Source organism: Globicephala melas, chromosome 3, assembly GCF_963455315.2.
Source record: "Globicephala melas chromosome 3, mGloMel1.2, whole genome shotgun sequence".
Taxonomy (NCBI): Eukaryota; Metazoa; Chordata; class Mammalia; order Artiodactyla; family Delphinidae; genus Globicephala; species Globicephala melas.
The window spans coordinates 122,281,639-122,304,771 of NC_083316.1; the positions used below are offsets into that span (position 1 = coordinate 122,281,639).

The 23,133-nt window shown below is 35.7% G+C and overlaps 1 protein-coding gene across 4 annotated transcripts in view; it reads left to right on the forward strand.

Annotated features, from left to right (window-relative positions):
- Positions 1–23,133, forward strand: part of RBM27 (RNA binding motif protein 27) — a 67,252-nt gene that overhangs the window by 24,498 nt on the left and 19,621 nt on the right. For 2 of the 4 annotated variants that reach the window (XM_030841185.3, XM_030841186.3), the window contains exons 7-14: positions 606–893; positions 3,159–3,293; positions 11,355–11,519; positions 13,425–13,574; positions 15,834–15,978; positions 16,422–16,575; positions 18,585–18,881; positions 19,611–19,751. In XM_030841185.3, the coding sequence (XP_030697045.1) occupies positions 606–893; positions 3,159–3,293; positions 11,355–11,519; positions 13,425–13,574; positions 15,834–15,978; positions 16,422–16,575; positions 18,585–18,881; positions 19,611–19,751 (1,475 nt within the window). The remainder of the gene's footprint in view (positions 1–605; positions 894–3,158; positions 3,294–11,354; positions 11,520–13,424; positions 13,575–15,833; positions 15,979–16,421; positions 16,576–18,584; positions 18,882–19,610; positions 19,752–23,133) is intronic. The other 2 variants (XM_030841188.3, XM_030841189.3) reach the window with 1 other exon arrangement.

The following is a 23,133-nucleotide window of genomic DNA, read 5'->3' on the forward strand; positions in this document are numbered from 1 at the left end:
TGTGTTAATATATAAAGAGCTTCCTCAGTATTTTTTACACTTCTTAGTATTCTGTATGTACAAAAATGTGTTTAAACCTGTTTCTTTTTGATGGCACTTTTGAGGTGTTTCAAATATTTTGCTGTTACAAACAATGCTGCAGTGAATAACCTGGTACATAATGCTCAGTTGAATACTTTAAAGTTTCAATTCCTAGATATAGCAAGAATGGTTGCTTTAGAATAATAGCATGAAAGTAGATAGTTGAAAGTAGATCATCTAATTCAAGTTCCTTATCCCTCCCCACCTTCGTTAAATTGTTATTTAAAATATCTGAATTTTTATTACGAAAACTCAATAGTGAAATGGGTTAATCTAATAGTGGTTGGTAGCCTGTTTTTGATCCAGTTATTTGCTATCTCAACAAAGTGTAGTCTCACAGTATAGAAAGTAGAGAGTACACCTGCCCCTACCTCAGGGATATGCGATGGTTAACAGAGTAACACTCAGAAGGCTTTAGACTCCCTGGAGAAAAAACACCTCATAAATGAGATTGGTGGGTGTTTCAGGGACTTGTTTGTTTTCTAAACTCTGGGTAGATCATAATAAGATTTATCTTCTTACAGAAAGAGGATTTTGTGTACTTGGTGACCTTTGTCAGTTTGATCATGGAAATGATCCCCTGGTTGTTGATGAAGTTGCTCTGCCAAGCATGATTCCTTTCCCTCCGCCTCCTCCTGGGCTTCCTCCTCCACCACCTCCTGGAATGTTAATGCCTCCGATGCCAGGCCCAGGCCCAGGCCCAGGTCCAGGTCCTGGCCCAGGCCCAGGCCCAGGTCCTGGCCACAGTATGAGACTTCCTGTTCCTCAAGGACATGGCCAGCCTCCGCCTTCTGTTGTGCTTCCCATACCAAGTAAGTATATGTTGAATATTTCTTTAGTGGAGAATTATATTTAGAAGAATCCATACCTTTTACCTAACTTGACACTAGATTTTAAGTTTTTGAAAAATAAATTATTAATAGAATTTGGAATATATTCCCATAATTAAGATGTTTTTCTTTTTTTTCTATCCAGTGTTACATTGCATTATTTGTAGTACCTCCAAGTGTAAATTTTATCAATAGTGGTCTAATCTATATTGACCTGGAGTCAGAATCTTGCTAATTGATAGCATCTTAAGAAAGCCAGTGTTTTGAAGAGGTCAGAAAAAAAAGAACATGCCAGTAGTTCAGTGAAATTTCCGTCTTTAAAGAAAATCTCTGCAAGAGTATTGAAATAATCTTTAAAACATTTTATTATGGAAATTTTCTTTTTTTTCTTCCAGTTTTATTGATATATAATTGATGTACAGTACTGTTTAAGTTTAAGGTATTCAGCATAATGATTTGACTTGTATACATCATGAAGTGATTATCACAATAAGTTTAGTGACCATCCATCATCTCATATAGGTACAAAATTAAAGAAATAGGAAAAAAAATTATTTTTCTTATGGTGAGAACTTTTAGGATTTACTCTGTTAACAACTTTCATATATAACATACAGCAGCATTAATTATATTTATCATGTTGTATATTACATCTCTAGTACTTATTTATCTTATCATTGGAAGTTTGTGTCTTTTGACTGCCTTCGTCCCATTCCTTTTCCCCTCTATGGAAATTTTTGGATATACACAGATGTAGAATAATAATATACCATGTACCATCATCCAACTTAAGTGGTTATCAATATTCAGCTGTTTTTGTCTCATTTATTCCTCCCCCTCCCCACACACAATTTTTTTGCTTATTTTTTCTTTTTGCTGAAGTAAATTTCAGATGTCATAGCATTTCACCAGTATGTACTTCAGTATGAATCTCTTCAATGATAAGGACTTCAAAAAAAAAATCAATATGCTGTTACCACATCCACCAAAATTAAGAGTAAGAAATGTTTAAAAATGATCATTTAAAAAAACTTAACTGGGGCTTCCCTGGTGGCACAGTGGTTGAGAGTCCGCCTGCCGATGCAGGGGACATGGGTTCGTGCCCCGGTCCAGGAAGATCCCACATGCCGTGGAGCGGCTGGGCCCGTGAGCCATGGCTGCTGAGCCTGCGCGTCCGCAAAAAAAAAAAAAAAAAACAACTTACTTAACAGTTGCTGGTTTAGCAGAAACAGAAATAAGACTAAATTTTTTAAATGTAACTGAAAAAATTCTGGGGCAGTCAGTTTACATGTGTACAAAGGCATAAGAAAATATCTACCCAAAGACATTTAATGTTTTAAGAGTTAGCAAATTATTTTTAAAAATGGTTGCCATTTAATTTATTTAAGTTGTACTTTTTCAATTTTGGGGTTTTTTTAATCTTAATTTTTTTAAATTATTGCAAACTCACGAGAAGTTGCAAAAATAGTTTAACATGATTCCATGTACCCATCACATAGCTTTCCTGCAGTAATATTCTTTATAGAACACGTTTCATTAAAGTTGATAACGATTTGGAGACATTTAATGCATAGATTGGTCAATAGCAATATGGTTATTTTAACAGTGTTTGTTAGTATTTAATATTGTCACATGAATGGTATAATTATGAAGCTCAAGGTGAGATTTTATTTCCCAGATTAAAAGCCATCTTTGATGTATAGGAATTCTCACAATAAAAGATCTTAACCTCATTTTGGGAACATATCTGTTTAAAAGTTAAATCTAAGAATGTCATTTCCCCCTAACATTTTGCTATGAAAAATTTCAAGGAAACAAATAGCATCTAGGTTCTACAATTAACTAAAAATGTGATCTCTCCATGTTTAGTTTTCATGCCATTTCACGGTATGTTGTAACATCAGTACACTTAAACATGTTTATCATTAACTTGAGAGTTCTGTAGAACTCTCTCACCGCAGAAAGTTTGTTCAGGTCCCTTGGTAGCCATTTTCTACTGCCCCTCCAGATGCAACCAGTCTGCCATTTTTCCACCCTAGATTAGTTTCGTCCGTTACAGAACTAAAATGTCATTTAAATTAATTATGTACCCAGTGCTTAACCCTGCACACATCAAATTCCTTAATTCTGTTCTAAGCCAAAGTAGGTATTTTAAGTGTGAATATCCAAATTAATACTTGGTGTAGTGAGTATTTTTATTAGCTGGGAAACATTAATGCTCTACCTTTCACTTTTGGTTGTCTGTAGGACCACCTATAACACAGTCAAGCTTGATAAACAACCGTGATCAGCCTGGGACAAGTGCAGTGCCCAATCTTGCACCAGTGGGAGCAAGACTACCTCCTCCCTTACCCCAGAACCTCCTTTATACAGTGTCAGAACGTAAGTATACATTTGATTTAAAATTGCTAGGGTATAGAAAAGCCAAGTTTTCTCAGAACAGTCTTACACTTAAAAAAAAAATACAATTAATTTCTATTTTTATGGACTGTGCTATATAAAAATTATATGTGTGTTTAAAGGGCAGTTTAGTGTGTGGTTATGATATATAACTGTATTTTAATTTTGTGTGATAATGGGAGAGAAGGGCAAGGCCTTCTGTATTGGAGAAGTCTACTCTGCTGTAGAGTAGCAACATTCCTCCACTAAAGGAATTTTATTTTGAAGCTTCTGTTCAAAAATTGTTCCTCTGATTGAATTTCCAAAACATAAGGCTTATCTCCTAAGAGTATACAAAAGGTCCGATAAAATATACCTAATTATTTAACTTGTAATGCTGAAGTGAAGATAGCATCCTTTAAACTGTAATATTTAGTGGTTAGGCTGTTTTGTAACATTTATGTTTAACTGTAATAATATGTTTTTCTTGGATCCTAATTCTCTTTTATTTCTTAAGTGGTTTTTTTTTGTTGTTGGTGTTGGTTTTAGTTGACTAAGGCTTAAAAAAATTTTTCTTCAAAAACATAAAAATAAGGTAGTTGGTGGTTTAAAATGTCAGACTGTGAGATTTTCTTTACAGAGCTAGGTAACTTTATAGATAAATTCATCTTTTTTTGTAACTGTGTTTATCATAAACATTTCTTCATCTCTGTCATGACCTGGAGAGGCAACTTAGAAAAGTAATTAAGCCCAGGTTCAAATTCTGCTTCCATCACTTGTGTCATTGTGACCTTAGGCAAGTTACTTAACCTCTTTGTATCCTAATTTCCTCTTTTGTAGAATAGAAATAATAATAACATTACTCACCTCATTAAGGTTGTTTTGGGGAAGAAATGGATTAATAGCTATAAAGCATCTGGAATAGTATCTGGCACCTAGCAAGTTACACGTAAGGAATAGTTATTATAATTTTGTAGTTATCATTGTCTCCATAAATTTCAGCCTCTCTGAAATCAAACCTGTTATCTTCCCTTAAGTCTCTACTACCTCCACAATGCTTGTCTTTCTTTGTTAATGGAAATAACACCCACCTTATCACCTAGAATTGAAACCCTGACATGACTGACTCATTGCTTTGCTTTTTTATATCTAGTTAATCGAAAAATTGTTCCTCTTTTTCTTTGAAGCATCCCTTTCTGTCTCTTCCTGCTGTGGCTTCTGCCCTCATCCACGCTTGAATCACTTCGCATTTCGGATTATTGCTACAATCTTCTTGAGTCCATTACGTTTCACTCCCATCTTCCCCCCATGTCACACCACATAATGCTGCTAAGCTAGTCTGCCTAAGAAAACCAGCCATGACAGTTCCTTATGAGAACTCTTCAGTGGCCATTATTTCCTCCTAAACCATAGATGAACCCCTTTCTATGGCTTCTCTTTCTATAATCTATTCCTCACTTCTTGGTAGTCTCTTTTCACTATTCCCCCATGTGTATTTTCTGTGGTCAGGCCAATTATAACCCTGTCTGTGCCCCTGTCATGACTCAACTTTGTTTTCCTGTCTTCATTCTTAGTAATGTACTCCCTCTCCTGTTTTTGCAAGACCCAGATCTTCTAAGAATATGGGGAACATTACTGCTCTGTTCTGAACTCCTACAGTACCAAAAAGCATTTATTACGTAATGACATATAATTGTACGTAGGCCTACTATTTGATTTCTTTTCATTTATGTAAATCTTATGTTCAGCTGTGCTTCTTCAGAACGGAAACCACATCTGATAGTTAAGTAATTGTCCATACTGTTTCACTTTTAGTATCTCACCATCTTCTAATTACTATAGTGTCTTGTTGCAGTGCGTATTTGTTTTACTGCTTCTCTCATTTTTTTTAATTACGGGAAATTTTATAAAAATAAAGAAGGTAGTATAATAAACTGCCACATTCCCATCACCCAGCTTCAACATGTTTCATGTTGATCAGTCTTGTTTCATCTATTCCTCCCTGAATCAGCTCTTAACATTACTTCTTAATGCCTTTTATTTATCTGAGAGTCTTTTGCAGATGACACATTTTCATATTGTTAAATTTAACATTGTGACTCACAATAAAAATTCCATTTTGTTTTTAATTTCTAAAAGATCTGGCGATTACCATTTATTTTAATATTGTTAAATTTAACATTGTGACTCACTCTATAAAAGTTCCCTTTTTTTTTTCCCAGCATGAGATTTTTATTTTCTATTTCAGATAAGTTATGGGGAAATGTATATCAAATTTTGTGCCCTGAAGTACAGCTTTTTTTTTTCTTTTTAAATTTTTATTGGAGTATAGTTGATTTACAGTGTTGTGTTAGTTTAGGTGTACAGCAAAGTGAATCAGTTATACATATACATACATCTACTCTCTTTTTGTTTTTTAGATGTTGGGGGTAGGAGTTTATTAATTAATTTATTTTTGCTGTGTTGGGTCTTCGTTTCTGTGCGAGGGCTTTCTCTAGTTGTGGCAAGCGGGGGCCACTCTTCATGGCGGTGCGCAGGCCTCTCACTATCACGGCCTCTCTTGTCGTGGAGCACAGGCTCCAGACTCGCAGGCTCAGTAGTTGTGGCTCACGGGCCTAGTTGCTCCGCGGCATGTGGGATCTTCCCAGACCAGGGCTCGAACCCGTGTCCCCTGCATTAGCAGGCAGATTCTCAACCACTGTGCCACCAGGGAAGCCCCATCTACTCTCTTTTAGATTCTTTTCCCATATAGGTCATTACAGAGTATTGGGTAGAGTTCCCTGTGCTGTACAGTCGGTCCTTATTAGTCATCTGTTTTATATATAGTACTGTGTATATGTCAATTCCAATCTCCCAATTCATCCCTCCCCACCCCTCACCCCTTTCCCCCCTGGTAACCACAGGTTTGTTTTCTACATCTGTGAGTCTGTTTCTGTTTTGTAAATACGTTCATTTGTACCATTTTTTTAGATTCCACATATAAGTGATATATGATATTTGTCTCTTTCATCTGACTTCATTCAGTATGACAAAAATTCCATTTTGATTTTAATGAAAAAATATCTGGCAGTTACCATTTATTTCAATGACTTAGCCTGATATTAATTCAGCAAATATTTTTTGAGTGCCTACTATGTGCCAGGCATTGTGCTACACCCTAGGGAGCCAAGATGAACAAAATGTCTGACTTCATGTTTGAAGATGATTTTTCTGTTATTTCTTAAAAGCCAGACTATTTTTGGTATATCAGTAAAGTCCTTTTAGAACTGAAGTTTCAAGTTTCTGTTTTTCAGAGGCTGATAACATTTCTAAGAAAATTTGGGGGACCAGTACAGTTAGCAGCTTCTTATTTTGCTGTGTTAAGGACTGCATATGAAGACATCTAATATTTCGATTTTAAAAATACATTTTTATACCAAATAACTCAGAATAAATGACAGTCCTTTTAAATTTGGCTTTATGAAATATCACATTTTTTTCCCATTTTTGTTTCAGACCAGTAAAGGGCAATAGCTTCCTATTGGCATTTGTGAATTAGTGCTTTAGAAGATAGTCTTATATGCTGTGTCATTGTTTATAAAGAGACTTAGTTGGTGGGCAACTGAACATTTTGAAACTTATAGAATATTCAATATTGGGAAGTTTAAAACTCTACTATGCAAACTGCTTTCTTCCTTTCTTAAAAGTTAAAATGTGATTCCAAAATTTAGAGAGAAATTTGAAAACCTAGGAGATGGTTTCTGATCATCTAAACATAAAAAATTTTTTTTGGTGAGTGTAGTTTGTTATTTATAAATTTTTTGTATCTTTCTATTCAGTTGATTTTAAAACATCTTTTTTTTTTAATTACCTTTGAGACAGATAAGTTGAATTCTTCAAATTGTTCAGGTTTACTTTTAAGCTATACTTTATAATTTCAAGAAAATTAGAACTTGCTTCAGTTCAAATGAAGTGAAAAAGCTATATGTCTGTTTGCAATGTAATAGGGAACTTAAGCTATTCTTAAAGTTTTACAAGTTGGGAAAGTTTAAGTTACAGATTTTTTTGGTCATTGAAACTATCATTAAAATTCACAGCATAGAAAATGTGTGTAAGTGAAGAACAGCATATCAAATGGTATTTAGTTGTGAAAATTATGTCAATAGGGACCCAAATAAACATAGAAAAATGAAATCTGGATTTTTGGAGGTAAGAATAGGAGTCTACTGAATGCTAGGTACTGGGAATATACAGATGAATAAGAAATGATTTTTCTCCTAAGAAGCTAAAAATCTATTAGTGGGAAAGAAATATGTTAAAAATTACAAACCCACAAAAATCAATCACAGTGTATTTTGCTGTTAAAACTAAATGAACAGAGTGCCTCAGAAATACAGGTAACAAAGGAACTAATTCTGCCCAAAATAAAACCTTCATCTAGTCTGTAATTATCACTCATTTTTTAAGAGGTCAGTTGAATGTTAAAAGAAGAAAAAGAATTACCTCACTGGAAAACTGGGTAGGATACATGGGGCTCCTGGTAATGCTATTTAAAACTTAATGTCAGAAATGGTTATAATTTAGAAAAAGCTCTGAAATTTGGTTTTTTTGGAGTTAAGATGTCCGAAATACTCTGAAAGGGACTTAAATAATGAAACGTAGTTGGAATTGTATGGAAAAACACCTATTAAAATCAACTCTTTCCTTTGAAGTACTTAAACATTTTACCCAAATTTGAAGTCACCAATTCAGTGTACAGTTTTGGGGTTTTGGGTTTTGTGGGTTCCCCCTTCCCCCTGCACAGGACAGGACTATTTTAAAGTATATTCCCTTTTCTGCCTTAAATTTGACCTGTTTATTCTGCTTCTTTGAAGAAGTAGGAGTAGAAATATTTTGTAACTGCTAGGCTCGTTGTACTGGGTATGTGAAAGAGTGATAGTAAAATATAACATCCTAGATTTTATTTATTTATTTATTATTATTATTTTTTTTTGCGGTACACGGGCCTCTCACTGTTGTGGCCTCTCCCGTTGCGGAGCACAGTCTCCGGACACGCAGGCCCAGCAGCCATGGCTCACAGGCCCAGCCGCTCTGCGGCATGTGGGATCCTCCCGGACCGGGGCACGAACCCATGTCCCCTGCATCGGCAGGCGGACTCTCAACCACTGCGCCACCAGGGAAGCCCAACCAATTTGATTTTTAAAAACTTTTTATTATGGAAAATTTCAAATACAAGAGGAGAGCAAATAGTGTAGTTAATTGTCATTATTCATTTAGTGGCTTCAACATGTATCAACACACGGTTAATCTTGCTTTATCTGTAACTCACTCCTGACTTGATTATTTTAGAACAAGTCCCAAACATAACATTTAATCTGTAAAATCTTCATTATATACCTCTAAAAGATAAGGGATAAACACACATGCACACAATTACTATACTTTAATCACAATCCCAAGATATTTATAACAGGTATTATTGTCAAATATCCAACCAGTGTTCATTATTCCCAATTGTATCATAGATGTTCCTTTATAGCTGGTTCATTTGAAGCTGGATCCAAATAAGGTTACATATTACATTTAGTTAATATGTTTTTAAGTCTTTATTTGTTTATTTATTTTATTTTTTTAAAGTCTTTAAATCTGTAACAGTTTCTCCAACCTCTTTTTTTTCTCCTTGACATTTATTTGTTGAAGGAACAGATCATTTGTCCTGAAGAATTTTTCCACAATCTGGACTTGGCACATTGCATCCCCTGGTGTTATTTAACACATTCCTCTATCCTCTGTATTTCCTGTAAATTAGAGGTTTAGATCTAGAGACTTAATTAGGGTCATGTTTGCTCCCCCCACCTTATTTTGAATGAATATTTTATTGATGGGGTTTTGTACTTCCTACTGCAGTATATCATGATGTACATAATACCAAGTTGTCTCCTTTCTGTGTTACAAATATTGATCACTGTGTACAGGTGTTTTCATCCTGATGCATCTGTTTAAAAAGTTGCACGTGGTTATTTGTGATCCCTGCCTAGATCTCTTGTTTCATTGGGGTTATAAAAGTGTGATACTCTAATTCTATTATTTCTTCTACATTTATTGGCTGGCATTCTACAAAGTGAAACTTGGGAGTTAACCATTTCTTTAACCTGAAATTCACTTTTTACAGGAAAGACAGGATAAATGCTTGTGTCCTTTCATTTATCACTTTTCAGAAAATGAGTTTGTTTCCTAATATCTTCCAGAGGTACCACTGTATTTTTTTTAAGTATCATAAAGAACTCATGGATTTCTAATGTTTGGTATGTTTCACCCCATTATGGCCCTTTTTGATGTTCAAATTGTCTAGTTTTTGACCATGGGGAGCCTCTTCATGTTGGTTCTGCAGATTGCTTTGTTTCGTTTTTGACATGCTAGTGTTTGGTAGCCATCTTGCTTTTGGAGGGACAGGGTATACTAAGGTGTACCAGGCCCATCTTAGAAGTTTTCTAACCAGTCCTAGAATCAGCCTTTTATCTGTGGAACTGTTTCTTTTTGAAATACTATTTAGAGACCTGAATAGATGTTGTTAAAGAAAATCACGGCTCATTTGAATAAACAGCCATCTTTCTGAAGTGTCTGAATGCATGTTCTTTGTCACTCGTTTTAAAAAGACATTGTACAAAGTAGCCTTTTAGTTTCTAATTTACTTTGAGACAGTTATTAATTAAATACACATGGTACATTGAGTGCTGTATCATAAATTTAAACTAGTCATATGGACTGAGATTGTACTTCCCATTTTTCTCTTTAGCTCACTACTGTGTTCTGCAAGGAATTCTCTGCAGTAGGTCATGCTTAAAACTATTTTCAGATCATTGAGGATATGTTAAATTGTTTTTGCAATGTAATGATTGATCCTTTTTTCAGTTTTGAAAGGATTGGTGCTAAGCCCCCAGTTATGTGGTCTGCTTTATACAGTATGATGTGTCACCTCCTCTGCTCCGTATATAGGAAGAGAAGGGTAGTAAAGTTTAGCACATCTATTTCTTCTCTGCATTTACTGTGAAATCAAGTGGTGCTTTGTGACTTGTCTTATTAAGGTGTATTAATATTCTTCTGGATTGTTCACTTTATAAGGACATTTCATCAGGTATAAAAAAATTCTAAATTCACTTTGTTTTGTGTCACATAGTGAATGTCTGTCTGACTTTAGATATAAAATATTGAGTAAATCTTAAAAATAGGTCTCATACGAGGTAGTCAGTGAAAAAGATACTATTAAATAACCAACCAAAGGGGGGTTTTGCTCCTTGATACCTTGTCTTTTTTAATCTTGTTCTACAGAATTTGGCTTCATTGTTTCTGACATTTCTTGCATCCATAAATATAGATTCTAAATGTGCTTTCTTTCCAAAAGTGGTCCTTAATATCTGAGGTAATTTCATGTGTACAGTGGCTAGTCTGTTCACCTGGGATTTTTTCCTTTTTTTCTTTCTCTATGTTTGTTATCCACCTGCTAGTAGGATAACGAATTTTCACTGTCTTGTTTAATTTTTTCTTTTGAATATTTCTTATTCTCTGAGGGTATGCTTGTGGTGGGTTTCTTTTTTTTAAGTTCCTTTATTATTTTTCTTTTTTCTGCTCTCAGGGAGTATAGTTTGTGCATACCTGAAATTATATGAGTTTGGGGAGGAGTGTTTTTATTTTTTTTAAATGGGTATGACAGCTTTGATAACCACATGTCTCATTGGATACAAAACTCTACATGAATAATAGCTCAAGGTTCCATTGTCTAATAACTTGATATGGTTGATTGTTCAGTTTTGGGTAAATCAGCACGTAATTATTCCATTTAAGATTATAAAAAATGGTCGTTTTGCAGTCATACTATCTAATTCTTACTCTTTGTACCTCAATGCATCCTAACCAGTTGCATGTCTATTTCTTGAGTTAGAAAGTATCTTAGTAACATCTTTCTTGAGTACAGTTCCCATTGGTATACTTTCTTTGTTCTTGGCTCAAGTCTCAGGAAGTAGATCATTGCTTACGAGAAGCTTGTGACTCTCAATCCCAGCTGCCCTCCTATTCTTTCCTCTGTAGGACAGCCCATGTACTCTCGTGAACATGGTGCTGCTGCATCTGAGCGACTTCAGTTGGGGACACCGCCTCCTCTGTTGGCAGCTCGTTTGGTGCCACCTCGAAACCTCATGGGATCCTCCATTGGGTACCATACCTCAGTCTCCAGCCCCACCCCTCTGGTCCCAGGTAAGCTTTGCTACAGATGGCCATCCACCTCTGATCTTTTGTACCATAAACTGGCCAACCTAAGAGGTGATCTGGTATCCTGATCTGCTCTCACAGATTCCCATTAAAACTCCTAGGTAGTTTTATTTTCTGTTTCTCTGCTTCTTTGGTTTGTCCCTAGTGGCTCCTAGATGATTAGGTCTCCTGTGTGTCTGTCATCTCTGGTGTCCTTTGTATTTACTTTCCATGCCTCTGTAACTAAGGTCATGCTAGTTCCTTGAACTAGTTTCTAATCCGATAGATAGGAAGAGAGTATCTACTTGAATGGTTTCTAATCAGTTACATGTTATAAGAAAACTAGGTTAATTTTTCTTTAAAAGAAAACAAAAACATCTGGTTTCTTCCTGATCATAGATGAAAATGTCTTTTTCCCATCTGTCCCTTGTTGTATGGAATGGCTGTGTATAATGTGATTTCTTGAAAACTCTTCCCTCCTATTGACATGTACATTTTGAAGATCTATGGAGTGCTTTGAGGGTGTCTCATGAGGTTTTTAACATTTCTCACTTTGCGTTTAGATCTCAGTTCATCATGATTAACTAAAGGACTTTCAAGTTTCTTAGGGTTCTGTGTATTCCCAGGAATTATCAGATCGAGGCTATTTGATTATGTAACTTCTTTAAAACTTTCTGCAGCCTTAGCATAGATTTTTCTGTCAAGAGTACCAAGTGGTAACTGAAAACTTTTAAATCATAATTTGCTGATCTTATACTCTGAATTATAGAACTAATTGGCTAGTAATAAAGATCTGAATGTACCTTATCTTGTAGCTGAAACCTAATACGAGCAACAAAGGAGGTTTTTCCACTAAGAAAAAAAGATGCAAGGATTTATATTGATAAATCACAACTGTGAGAATCGGCATCTTCACTCCATCTTAACCTTCTTTCATTTTATGTACGATGAAAAGGATATTTTGGAGATAAACACATTCAGAATTTTTTTTAAACACTAACAAAATATTTATTTAGCATAAGAATTTTAAAAATTAAATTTTTAGGGACTTCCCTGGCAGTCCAGTGGTTAAGACTCCGTGCTTCCACTGCAGGGGGCGTGAGTTCCATCCCTGGTTGGGGAACTAGGATCCCGCATGCCACGCACAGTGTGGCCAAAAAAATAAATAAAATTTTAGTTGTAGAGAAAACACAGAGAACATGATAAAAGTGGCACTGATGAAGCGGGTGGTAGTAAAATAATGATTACATTTATAAACATAAAATGTATCTTATTTAGCTGTTTGAAATCAAACATTTGAGATATATTTTACATATGAAATTGGCTCTTTTCTCTCCAGTTTAAAGTGCACATAACCAGGCACTTCCCTGGTGGTCCAGTGGTTAAGACTCTGTGCTTCCAATGCAGGGGGCGTGGGTTTGATCCCTGGTTGGGGAACCAGGATCCCACATACTGCGCAGCGCGGCCAAAAAAAGAAAAGCAGATAACCAAATTAATAGATTGGTTTTTTCCCCCAATTAAAAGAACACCGAGAAATTAGGTGAGACGTGATAACAGAGGAAACCCAGCCAGTCATTTGTATATGGCGTTCATGTATGTGAAAATTTCTCTTAAAAATGTGCATTTAAGTTTGCATTAGGTGATTAATATAGAGGACAAAAATGGCTAGGTAAACAAATCCAGAAATATATCAGTAATTCAGAATGGATTTACATGTCTGTGTTTTGTGACTGGAACATTTTTGTTTCTTTGACTTCCAATAGGTTTATCTATATACTATAATTCAAAGAGAGAAATATATATGGGTTGATATATTTGTTGAAGAAAATTCATTTTTCTGGTTATTTTATAATAGGAAATTATTTAACTACTGTTATTTGTTTCATGTTTTGTTGTTTTGTTTTCCCTCAGATACCTATGAACCAGATGGTTATAATCCAGAAGCTCCTAGTATTACCAGTTCTGGTAGATCTCAGTATAGGCAGTTTTTTTCAAGAACACAGACACAGCGCCCAAACCTGATTGGCCTAACCTCTGGAGATATGGATGCAAATCCAAGAGGTAAGAATGCATTTAACTTTTTCTCATGCTAAATGTCATTTGGGCATAGTATTTCTGACCTCACTAAGGTCTAAAAATACTTTCAACAGTCTCTCTTTGAAGGGTGCTGTGTAATGATCTCAAATGCTTTTGAATATCTCCAGATTTTACTTTAAAGCCATAAATAAAATAAAAATAAATATATTCTGCCTATATTTATTTTTAAATAAAAATAATACTAGTGTTAATTAATTGCTCTTTTTGTAGGACTTTAGGCTATTTTAGGCACTATGCTAGATGTTAGATACAGAAAAACGACATGATCCCTCACCTTCAAAGAACTAATCATTTAATGGCCTACTTTGTGTTTTAAGAGCTGTGCTTCACACTAGTAACATTGAGAATTTTAAACACTATGATAAAATTATCTTTTGACTATTATTTATGATTAAAACCATATGTTAGGACCTTTATAAAGCATAGCCACAAATCTTAAAAGATTAAATGCAAGCATTGCCTTTAATATGGGTTGATACCATCCTTTCACCTCCGCTCAAAACAAAGTTTGGTTAAAGCGTTTGATGAGATTCCAGTTTCTTACTTCTTATTATAGTTAGATTTCCAGTATTTAATTTCAGTTTGAGTGACTGGCCATGTGCCATCCTGAGGATATTTTCCTGATTTAATTATATGGTGGACAATTTTCCTTTTCTTACCTTCTTTCTTATCCTGATTTTATTAACTCTTCTTTACTGCCATTTATGACATTATTGCTACTACCAGTTAACAGTTTTGTGTCAAGATTAAACTAAATCCTTTTTAATATATTATTATCTCTAATATTCCTTACCAACAACTTAAATGAGGTACTATTTTTATTCTCTTTTTCATATATAGACACTGAGGCGAAGAGGGGTTAAAGAACTTGCCCATTATTAATTCTTTTCTGTTCTATTCTATTCTATACATCAGCGGTCTCCAGCCTTTTTGGCACCAGGGACAGTTTTCGTGGAAGACAATTCTTCCACAGACGGATGGTGCAGCGGGTGGTGGTGGGGATAGTTCAGGCGGTAACACAAGCGATGGGGAAGCTTGCTAGCCCGCCGCTCACCTCCTGCTGTGTGGACCGCTACTGGTCTTTGGCCTGGGGTTTGGAGACCCCTGCTATACATGACAGAACTAGCATTTGGACCCAGGTTTATCTAATTCCAAAGAATATGCTCTTACTTTCTGTGCTGTAATGCATATATTGTTACCAAATTACCTGAAATTAGTGGGAAGTTCGTATTTTCAGCCCCACAGTGATTGTTCTTTGCTGCTGATTTTACTTTTGGTGGAGTCGCTAAAATTATGGAGAATACTCAGAATATAACGTGCAGTTTTGGGTTGGTATTTGCTTTTTGGTTCAACACACCTCTTTCCATTGACAGGTAACCTATCGTAAGGTCAGCGTCGTATAGTATTTTAGTCTTAACTGTTGTGAATGGAATGTGTTAATTTATAACATTGGCTTTGAATTTTCCTTTCAATGTTTAGGTTTGAATAATCTTAAACCTACAAAAAAATCAAAAGTGCAATAAACACGTTAATACTTTCACTTAGGTTCACCAGTTGTTAACATTTTTGTCAGCTTTGGGCATGAATGCTCACTTGTGTCCACTCTTCTCTCTGTCTTCCTCCCCTCTCCCTTCACATTGTTTTCTTGAATCACTTGAAAGTAAATTTTGGAGATTGTGACACTTTAAGATCCTTTAGTTTACATCTGAGAATAAGACACAGTACTATATACGCGCAATATCATTGCCACACATAAAAGAAAATCATAATTCCATAGTAGTATCCTATCCATGTGAACTTCTTGTTGAATCCTATAAGGAGACAAATATTTCACTCCATTTGTGGCCTAATAAGTTTGATCACTTGCTGTAATTGTTAGAGCTCTCCATTGTAAAGTTTGTGGAGTGGTACTTTGGCATCAGATAAATATCTTATTCTCCAACACCCTTTCACTGATTTTTTTTTCCTTCCATTTATGATCCTTGCCTGAATCAGTCATTATTACATCAGAGTTGGCTAGGAGTTTTTAAATGCGCATATTCTATTTTTGAAAAAGGAGGCAATTGATAATTTATTTTTGCTGTTAAACATTTCTGAAAAGGAAATGGTAGTAGCCAGGTGCTATTCACAGTGATTTTTAGCTTTTGGACTAAATAATTTTAATCATTTGAAATTCCCCAAATACAACGCATGGTCAGTAATGTTAATTTTTGTTTTCTACAGCTGCTAACATTGTCATCCAGACTGAACCACCAGTTCCTGTTTCAATTAATAGCAACATAACCAGAGTGGTTCTTGAACCAGATAGCCGGAAAAGAGCTATGAGTGGTTTGGAAGGGCCACTGGCAAAGAAACCTTGGCTGGGAAAGTAAGATAATTTGCTAATTAGTAACATCTAATTGATGTTTCTGGTTTTTTGTTTGCAGTAGTAAATTTGTAAAATTAAGAGTTGTCATTAATCATTAATTTTCAATCTGTGTGCCTTAAAGCTAAGGTTCCCAAAGGCATCATTAGTATGTCTTAAACATTGAAAAGTTAACAGAATATTGATAATAGATATTAGTAATTTGTACTAATTTCTAGGCCTAACCCAGTATTAGAATTATTGAGACATCAGTCTTCTTTCTTTCTCTCTACCTGTTTGATTCCCATGTAATAAGGATAATGTGAAAATTACCTAGTCATTTCTGAAGAATGTTAAGTGCTTACAAAGGATACTTGAATAAATATAAACTTACATTCTTTGCTGATTATCTCTTGCCTAGGCATAATGTAGGAGAATTAACCAAGATCTGTTAATATTCCTTTCAGGCAAGGGAATAACAATCAGAGTAAACCAGGATTCTTGAGAAAGAATCAGTATACAAACACCAAATTAGAAGTCAAGAAAATCCCTCAGGAATTGAACAACATTACCAAGCTCAATGAACATTTCAGCAAATTTGGAACTATTGTTAATATCCAGGTAGGTGTAGCTATGTTGGTGACAAAATCCATGTATATAATGTATCTTCAAAAATATTCCTATCAGCTTACCTTGCTTAAACAAGCCAGTGATTAGTCTGATCATCTCTGCTATGTGTTTTAAATTCCACTGTGTATCTGTATGCCCAACTTTATGACGGAGTTGTTGTGCTGAATTTGTCCTCTGAATTCATTTGGTTCTTTTCTGCAACCTCTTCCTGAAAGACAGTGGGCCAGTTATTGTATTTTTGTTCATACTTGTATCTCTGGACAGATGACTTTTTTACCTGCTTTAGTGTTCTAACTAAGTAGGTAAGATTTTTGGTAACTTCTAAGATTGTAATTTTGTTTACTGACTGGCTTTTATTTTGTGAAATATTAATTGGTTAAGGATGGTTCTAATCTTGAGAATTGTAGGCACTGTAACATGTAATCTAACATCAAATAAACTGAAGCTTTTATATTTTGCTGTGTGTTTGTTAGATATTTGAATTTATCAATTTGTGGTTGGGTGTTACGCTGTAATTGAGGGTACTAGAAGGTCTGTTAAAGTTGGGATTTCAGTCAGTTACCCCTGACACGCAGTGTTGCCATCAAACCAAAATATGATTTATGTATCTCTCACTACCTTTTTCCTCTTAAATTTTTCCTAGGTCATTATTCTTTATGGCATTTAGAAAAACTAGGAAGCTTTTAATGTAAATGAGTATGAGTCTGCTTGGGTTGCCATAACAAATACCATAGACTGGGTGGCTTAAACAACAAAAATTTATTTGTGGGGAATCCAAGATCAGAATACTAGCCAATTTGGTTCCTGGTAAGGACTCTCTGGCTTGGAGACGGCCATCTTCTTGCTGTGTGCTCACATGATGGAAGGAGAGGGAAGGGAAGAGACAGAGAGAGCTCTTCCTGTAAGGTCACCAGTCCTGTCTGATTAGGGCCGCACCCCTTTGATCTCATTTAACCTTATTTACCTCCTAAAAACCCTGTCTCCAAATACTGTCACATTGGGGGTCAGGGCTTCACCGTATGAATTTGGGGAGGACATAACTCATTCCATAGCAGTAGGCCATAATTTATATAAGCACTATTCTCTATTTGGGGGAATTTATGTTGTTCTTACTATTTTTTATAAAAACAATGCTATTGTGAACCTCCTTTTGTATAAACCTTTTATTTTTTTATGATGCATTGCTGAATTAAAGGGAATTGTAAAACTTTTTATTTGAACTGCCAAATTGTTCTCCAAAAGGGTTGTGCCAGTTGATGCTCCCTAACACAATGTGTGAACCTCATCAAAACTCTAATATGGATCCATTAAAAATTTTTAGACTAGTTTCATAAGTGAAAAATTGTACTTGCTTTAATTTGCTTTGTTTTTATTCCTAGGTAGACTCTAATTTATATAGACCATTTGCAGCACTTTTGGATTTACCTGCCCACTGTCTTTGCCCATTTTTTATGAAGGCATTTATAATAATGCTTTTCCAAGCCTTTGCCTGTCATATATATGAAAATTACTTTTTCGTTTTGTCACTCATTTTGTTTGTGGCAGGTTTGGACTGACAGTGGTTTAAAATTTTATTTGGTCAAATTCGCTGTTTGTCTTTATGGGTCCTGCCTTTATAGGTGTGCATAAAAAGGCTTTCCAAAGCCTCAGATTATACAGATATTCACCTTTTTTCCCTGGGTTTTTTTGTAAAATGTTTTCTCTCTCTGGAGTTTATTTGGACGTGTAAGATACCAGGGAGGAACCTAACAACTTTTCCCCAAGTGGTTATATAACATCACTAGGATTATTTATTAAATAATCCAATATTCTTTCATATATAATGTTGAAATACACATGTTATCTTTTAAGGGATAGCTAACTTTATTTACATAGGATTCACAATGGATTTCAGCAGGCTGTTTTCTACTTTTGAATTTTTTATCAATAATTTATCAATATTTGCTTAACTACAATCATTAATTTATGTGTGTTGTTGTTGCTGTTGTTTTTTCTTATAGGTTGCCTTTAAGGGAGATCCAGAAGCAGCCCTCATCCAGTATCTTACCAATGAAGAGGCCAGAAAAGCCATTTCCAGCACTGAAGCAGTTCTAAACAACCGGTTCATTCGAGTCCTGTGGCACAGGGAAAATAATGAGCAGCCAGCACTACAGTCGCCAACACAGCTGCTCCTGCAACAGCAGCAAACACTTAGTCACCTGTCACAGCAGCACCATCACCTGCCACAGCACCTTCATCAGCAGCAAGTGCTGGTGGCCCAGTCTCCTCCCTCAACGGTACATGGGGGTATTCAGAAGGTAATCTACTGGTTCACAGGGAATTAAAGGTCCTTTAATCCCATCCCCTAGATCATTGTTTCTCAATTTGTGGTCCTGGGGTCTTCTATATCAGAGCCATTCAGTTTGATTTGTAGACCGGCAGCATCTGATCTCCTAGGAGCTTATTAGACATGCAGTTTCTAAGGCTTCACCTCAACTTACTGAATTAGAATCACTATGGGTGGGGCCCAGTAATCCGTTTTAACAGGCTTTCCAGGTGATTCTTACGTACCTTGAAGGTTGAGAAGTGCTGTGTTGCATCAAAATCACTTATCTGGGTGCACATTCCTGGGTCTTACCTTCTCAGATCTAGAGTCAGTCTCTAGATATTGGACCGTAAATCTGCATATTTAAGAAATACCTTTAGTGATTCTTCTCAACACTAAAGTATGATAGCCATCCATGACCGAACAACTTTGAATCTAGAACAGCTTCTTTGTTTTGTGTTAGAATCAGACACTCTTTTTTTTTTTTTTTTTTTGGCGGTACGCGGGCCTGTCACTGATGTGGCCTCTCCCGTTGCGGAGCACAGGCTCCGGTGTATATCCACCTCTTCACTTAAAAAAATCAAACCTTACAGATGATTGAAGCACCCTTCCTTCGCATTTCCTTATCTTCCTCCCCAGGGTAATTACTGTCCTAAATTTGTATCATTCCTAGGCATTTAAAAAAACTTCCACCATAAATATGTTTATTTTGTATATGCAGATGATGAACAAACCACAGACATCGGGTGCATATGTTCTTAACAAAGTTCCTGTGAAACATCGTCTTGGACATGCAAGTGGTAACCAGGGTGATGCAGCACACTTGTTGAATCAGTCAGGTGGTGCTGGAGATGATTGCCAGGTATATATTTCTGTGGACCTTTAAATATATTTAGAGTTGTTCAGTGACACAAAGAAATTAACAAATTGATTAGCACCCAGATTTATAATGTCTTATTTCCTCAATCAAGATAATTGTGAGAGCTAACCTAAATGTGGCCGGTAAACTTCCCTAATTTCCATGATTGAGCCAGAAATTTGCTAGTTAAATTTTCTTTTCCTATTGAAAGCTAAATAGGAATTTGAAATTTTTAGCCATTTATTAATAGATGTCTATTAATCCATTCCTTTTATAATGTTTCTTTTTTAATATAATTAAGAACATCATGAAGGGGATTCAGTCATAGTCAATTCGAAAGTCAGATTTTTATTTTTATTTTTTTTGCGGTACGTGGGCCTCTCACCGTTGCGGCCCCTCCCGTTGCGGAGCACAGGCTCCGGATGCGCAGGCTCAGCGGCCATGGCTCACGGGCCTAGCAGCTCTGAGGCATGTGGGATCTTCCCGGACCGGGGCATGAACCCGTGTCCCCTGCATCGGCAGGCGGACTCTCAACCACTGCGCCACCAGGGAAGCTCCAAAAGTCAGATTTTGAAATATGTTTTTAAGTAGTTTCCTTTCCTTTTGGGAATATATCTATATGATGACTGTCCAGATTGGTGATTTTTTTTTCCAAGAGAGCTAGGAAAACTGAAAAAGAACAGGTGGGGTTAGCCCTCCTAGACATTAAAAAATAATGTGAAGTCAGTATAACTCAAACAATTTGATACTGGCACATGAAGAGACAGACCAGTGGAATAGAATCGAAGACTGAGATTATAGACTCACTCACAAATAGGAATTTATCATATGCTAACACATTATCTCAGTTCAGCGGGGAAAGTATGGACTCTTTGGTAGATGGTATTGGGATAACTGGATAGCCTGATAGAAAAAAAAAATTAGATCCATTTTTAAAATTACATAGTAAACCAGGATAATGTCCACAAGGACCTGAAATTTATATGCTGATGGTAATGCTAAATGGTATAGCCTCCGTGAAAGGAAATTTGGCAGCATCTAGCAAAATTATGTATGCATTTACTCTAAACCAATAATCCTCCTCTAAGAATCTGTGCCAAAAATATACTAGTCAAACTATAGAAAGACATATGAGCAAGGCTAGGGAATGTAGACTCTCTTCAATAGCAAAAGACTGGAAACAGTCCAGTGTCCATCAGTAGGGGACTGGTTACTTAAAATGTAGTACATGCATACAATAGCATATGTGTAACTTTGCAAAGGAATGACGAATATCTTTATGTGTACCATGAGGTGATCATCAGGATACATTAAGTAAAAAAAGCAAAATGGGACAAAAAATGTAGAGTTGGCCACTGTTTATTTAAGAAAGTTGGGGCAATGAATACGTATACTTACTTATGATAGAAAAAAAACAAAAAAAGGAACCCATATAATTTAAGTCTTGGTGGTTACAGCAAGGATAGAAGAAACTAGACAACTTTAAAAACCTCCAAAACATTTCTTAATTCTGTCCACCAAAAAGGTCTAGAAACAGTGACCCAGCCTGATGGTAATGAACCTTGACATGCCCCTTCCCCCAGCTCCAAAAAGAACCAGGGATCCTTGAAGAAATGGCTGTTCCCAGATCTGGGGGTGACAGTGTTCCAGATGTCAAACCAGAAAGTGAGGAATTTGTCGAAGATTACTAGCATCCTATCAAAGAATGAAAAAATGTCATAAAGGCTCTAGAACTGCGCACCAATTTAAAGGAAATTCAGAGGACAGAGGGACGTGTTAAAGGATACCATAGAATCCTGTAGTGAATACTGCAGGATGAATGACCTGGTTTCTTCCAGAAGTGATTTGCAAAGAAAAGAAAGATACAGAGAGGGAAACGGAATTAAAGGAGACTTTAAAGAGATATAACCAATTGCATTTATATGGACCTTAGTAGGTCCTAATTTAAATGTGAAAAGAATGTTTAGAAAATTATAATAGAATCTGGAAATGTGACTATTTAACGATATTAAAGAATTGTTATACCTTTTAAGTGTGACAACGGTATTGTAGTTTTACTTAAAAAAGAAAGGAGTCCTTATCTTTTAGAGATACAACTGAATTATTTACAGATAAAATAATGTGTGTGTTATGATGATGTAGTTGGGGGTTTAAATAAAACAAGGTTATTTTATATAAAATAATGTAAATTGATGGTTGTTTCTGCTTGCTGATGGATACGTCAGGTTTTTTATATATAATTTTGTACTTTGGTTTGTTTCAAAAATTCGATACTAGGGCTTCCCTGGTGGTGCAGTGGTTGAGAGTCCGCCTGCCAATGCAGGGGACACGGGTTCGTGCCCTGGTCCGGGAAGATCCCACATGCCGCGGAGCGGCTGGGCCCGTGAGCCATGGCCACTGAGCCTGCGCGTCCAGAGCCTGTGCTCCGCAAGGGGAGAGGCCACAGCAGTGAGAGGCCCGCGTACCGCAAAAAAAAAAGAAAGAAAAAAAAAAATTCGATACTAAAAGATAGAAAAACAAAAGCAATCTCAGACTTTGAAGTCACACAGCCCTTACTGACTTGACCTGCCTCTTACTAGCTGTGTTAAATAACTGGCGAGCATTGGTTTCCTTTTCAATAAACTCAGTTGCTATGGGGATTAAAAAATTTCATATTGGTAAAGCATAAAAGAGAAGTGCTTATTCGCACATAATAAGTGCTCAGTAACTTGTAGGTAGTGCCATTTTTATTTTGATAAATAGTAATAACAGCATGAACATCATCTCTGCAGGTTCCTACAGTACTTGAGAGAGTTTCCTGTGTATTTAAAGTAGCTTAAGTTTTAGGACAATTAAGTATTGTATGATTGAGATAAGTTTTGTATTTGTATATATTGCGTGATTGAATTTTCCATGAATTTCTTAGTATTATATCCTGTGTCCCTTATATCATATATTCAAAGTTAATTTAAAAATAAATTATAAATTTATTTATTTATTATAAATTATAAATTGTTTAAAAATAAATGTCTGAAAAAAAAATAAATAAATTTCTGTTCAGAAAGGAATCTAAATACCAAAACAAGCACAGTAAAGATGGTCACCATTTTACTTGCAAAGTTAGATCTGTGAGCTAACTGCTTATGGTTGGTTGTAAACTCATAACATTTGATTAAATATAGTATTAAGATTATGACTGCAAAGTACCTTAATTCTTAGGAGGGTTTGCAGTTAGAACATGCATTCTTATTTGGCATTGTGGAAAAGAGCTTAATGACATTACCCTCCCAAAGACCTCCAGGAACACACCTGTAGTTGAACAACTCTTATTCAGTGAGGGAGTATACACAGTGAAACCATGGAACATCTCATTTAGAGGGTGTTAGCAAGGACTTATGTTAGGATT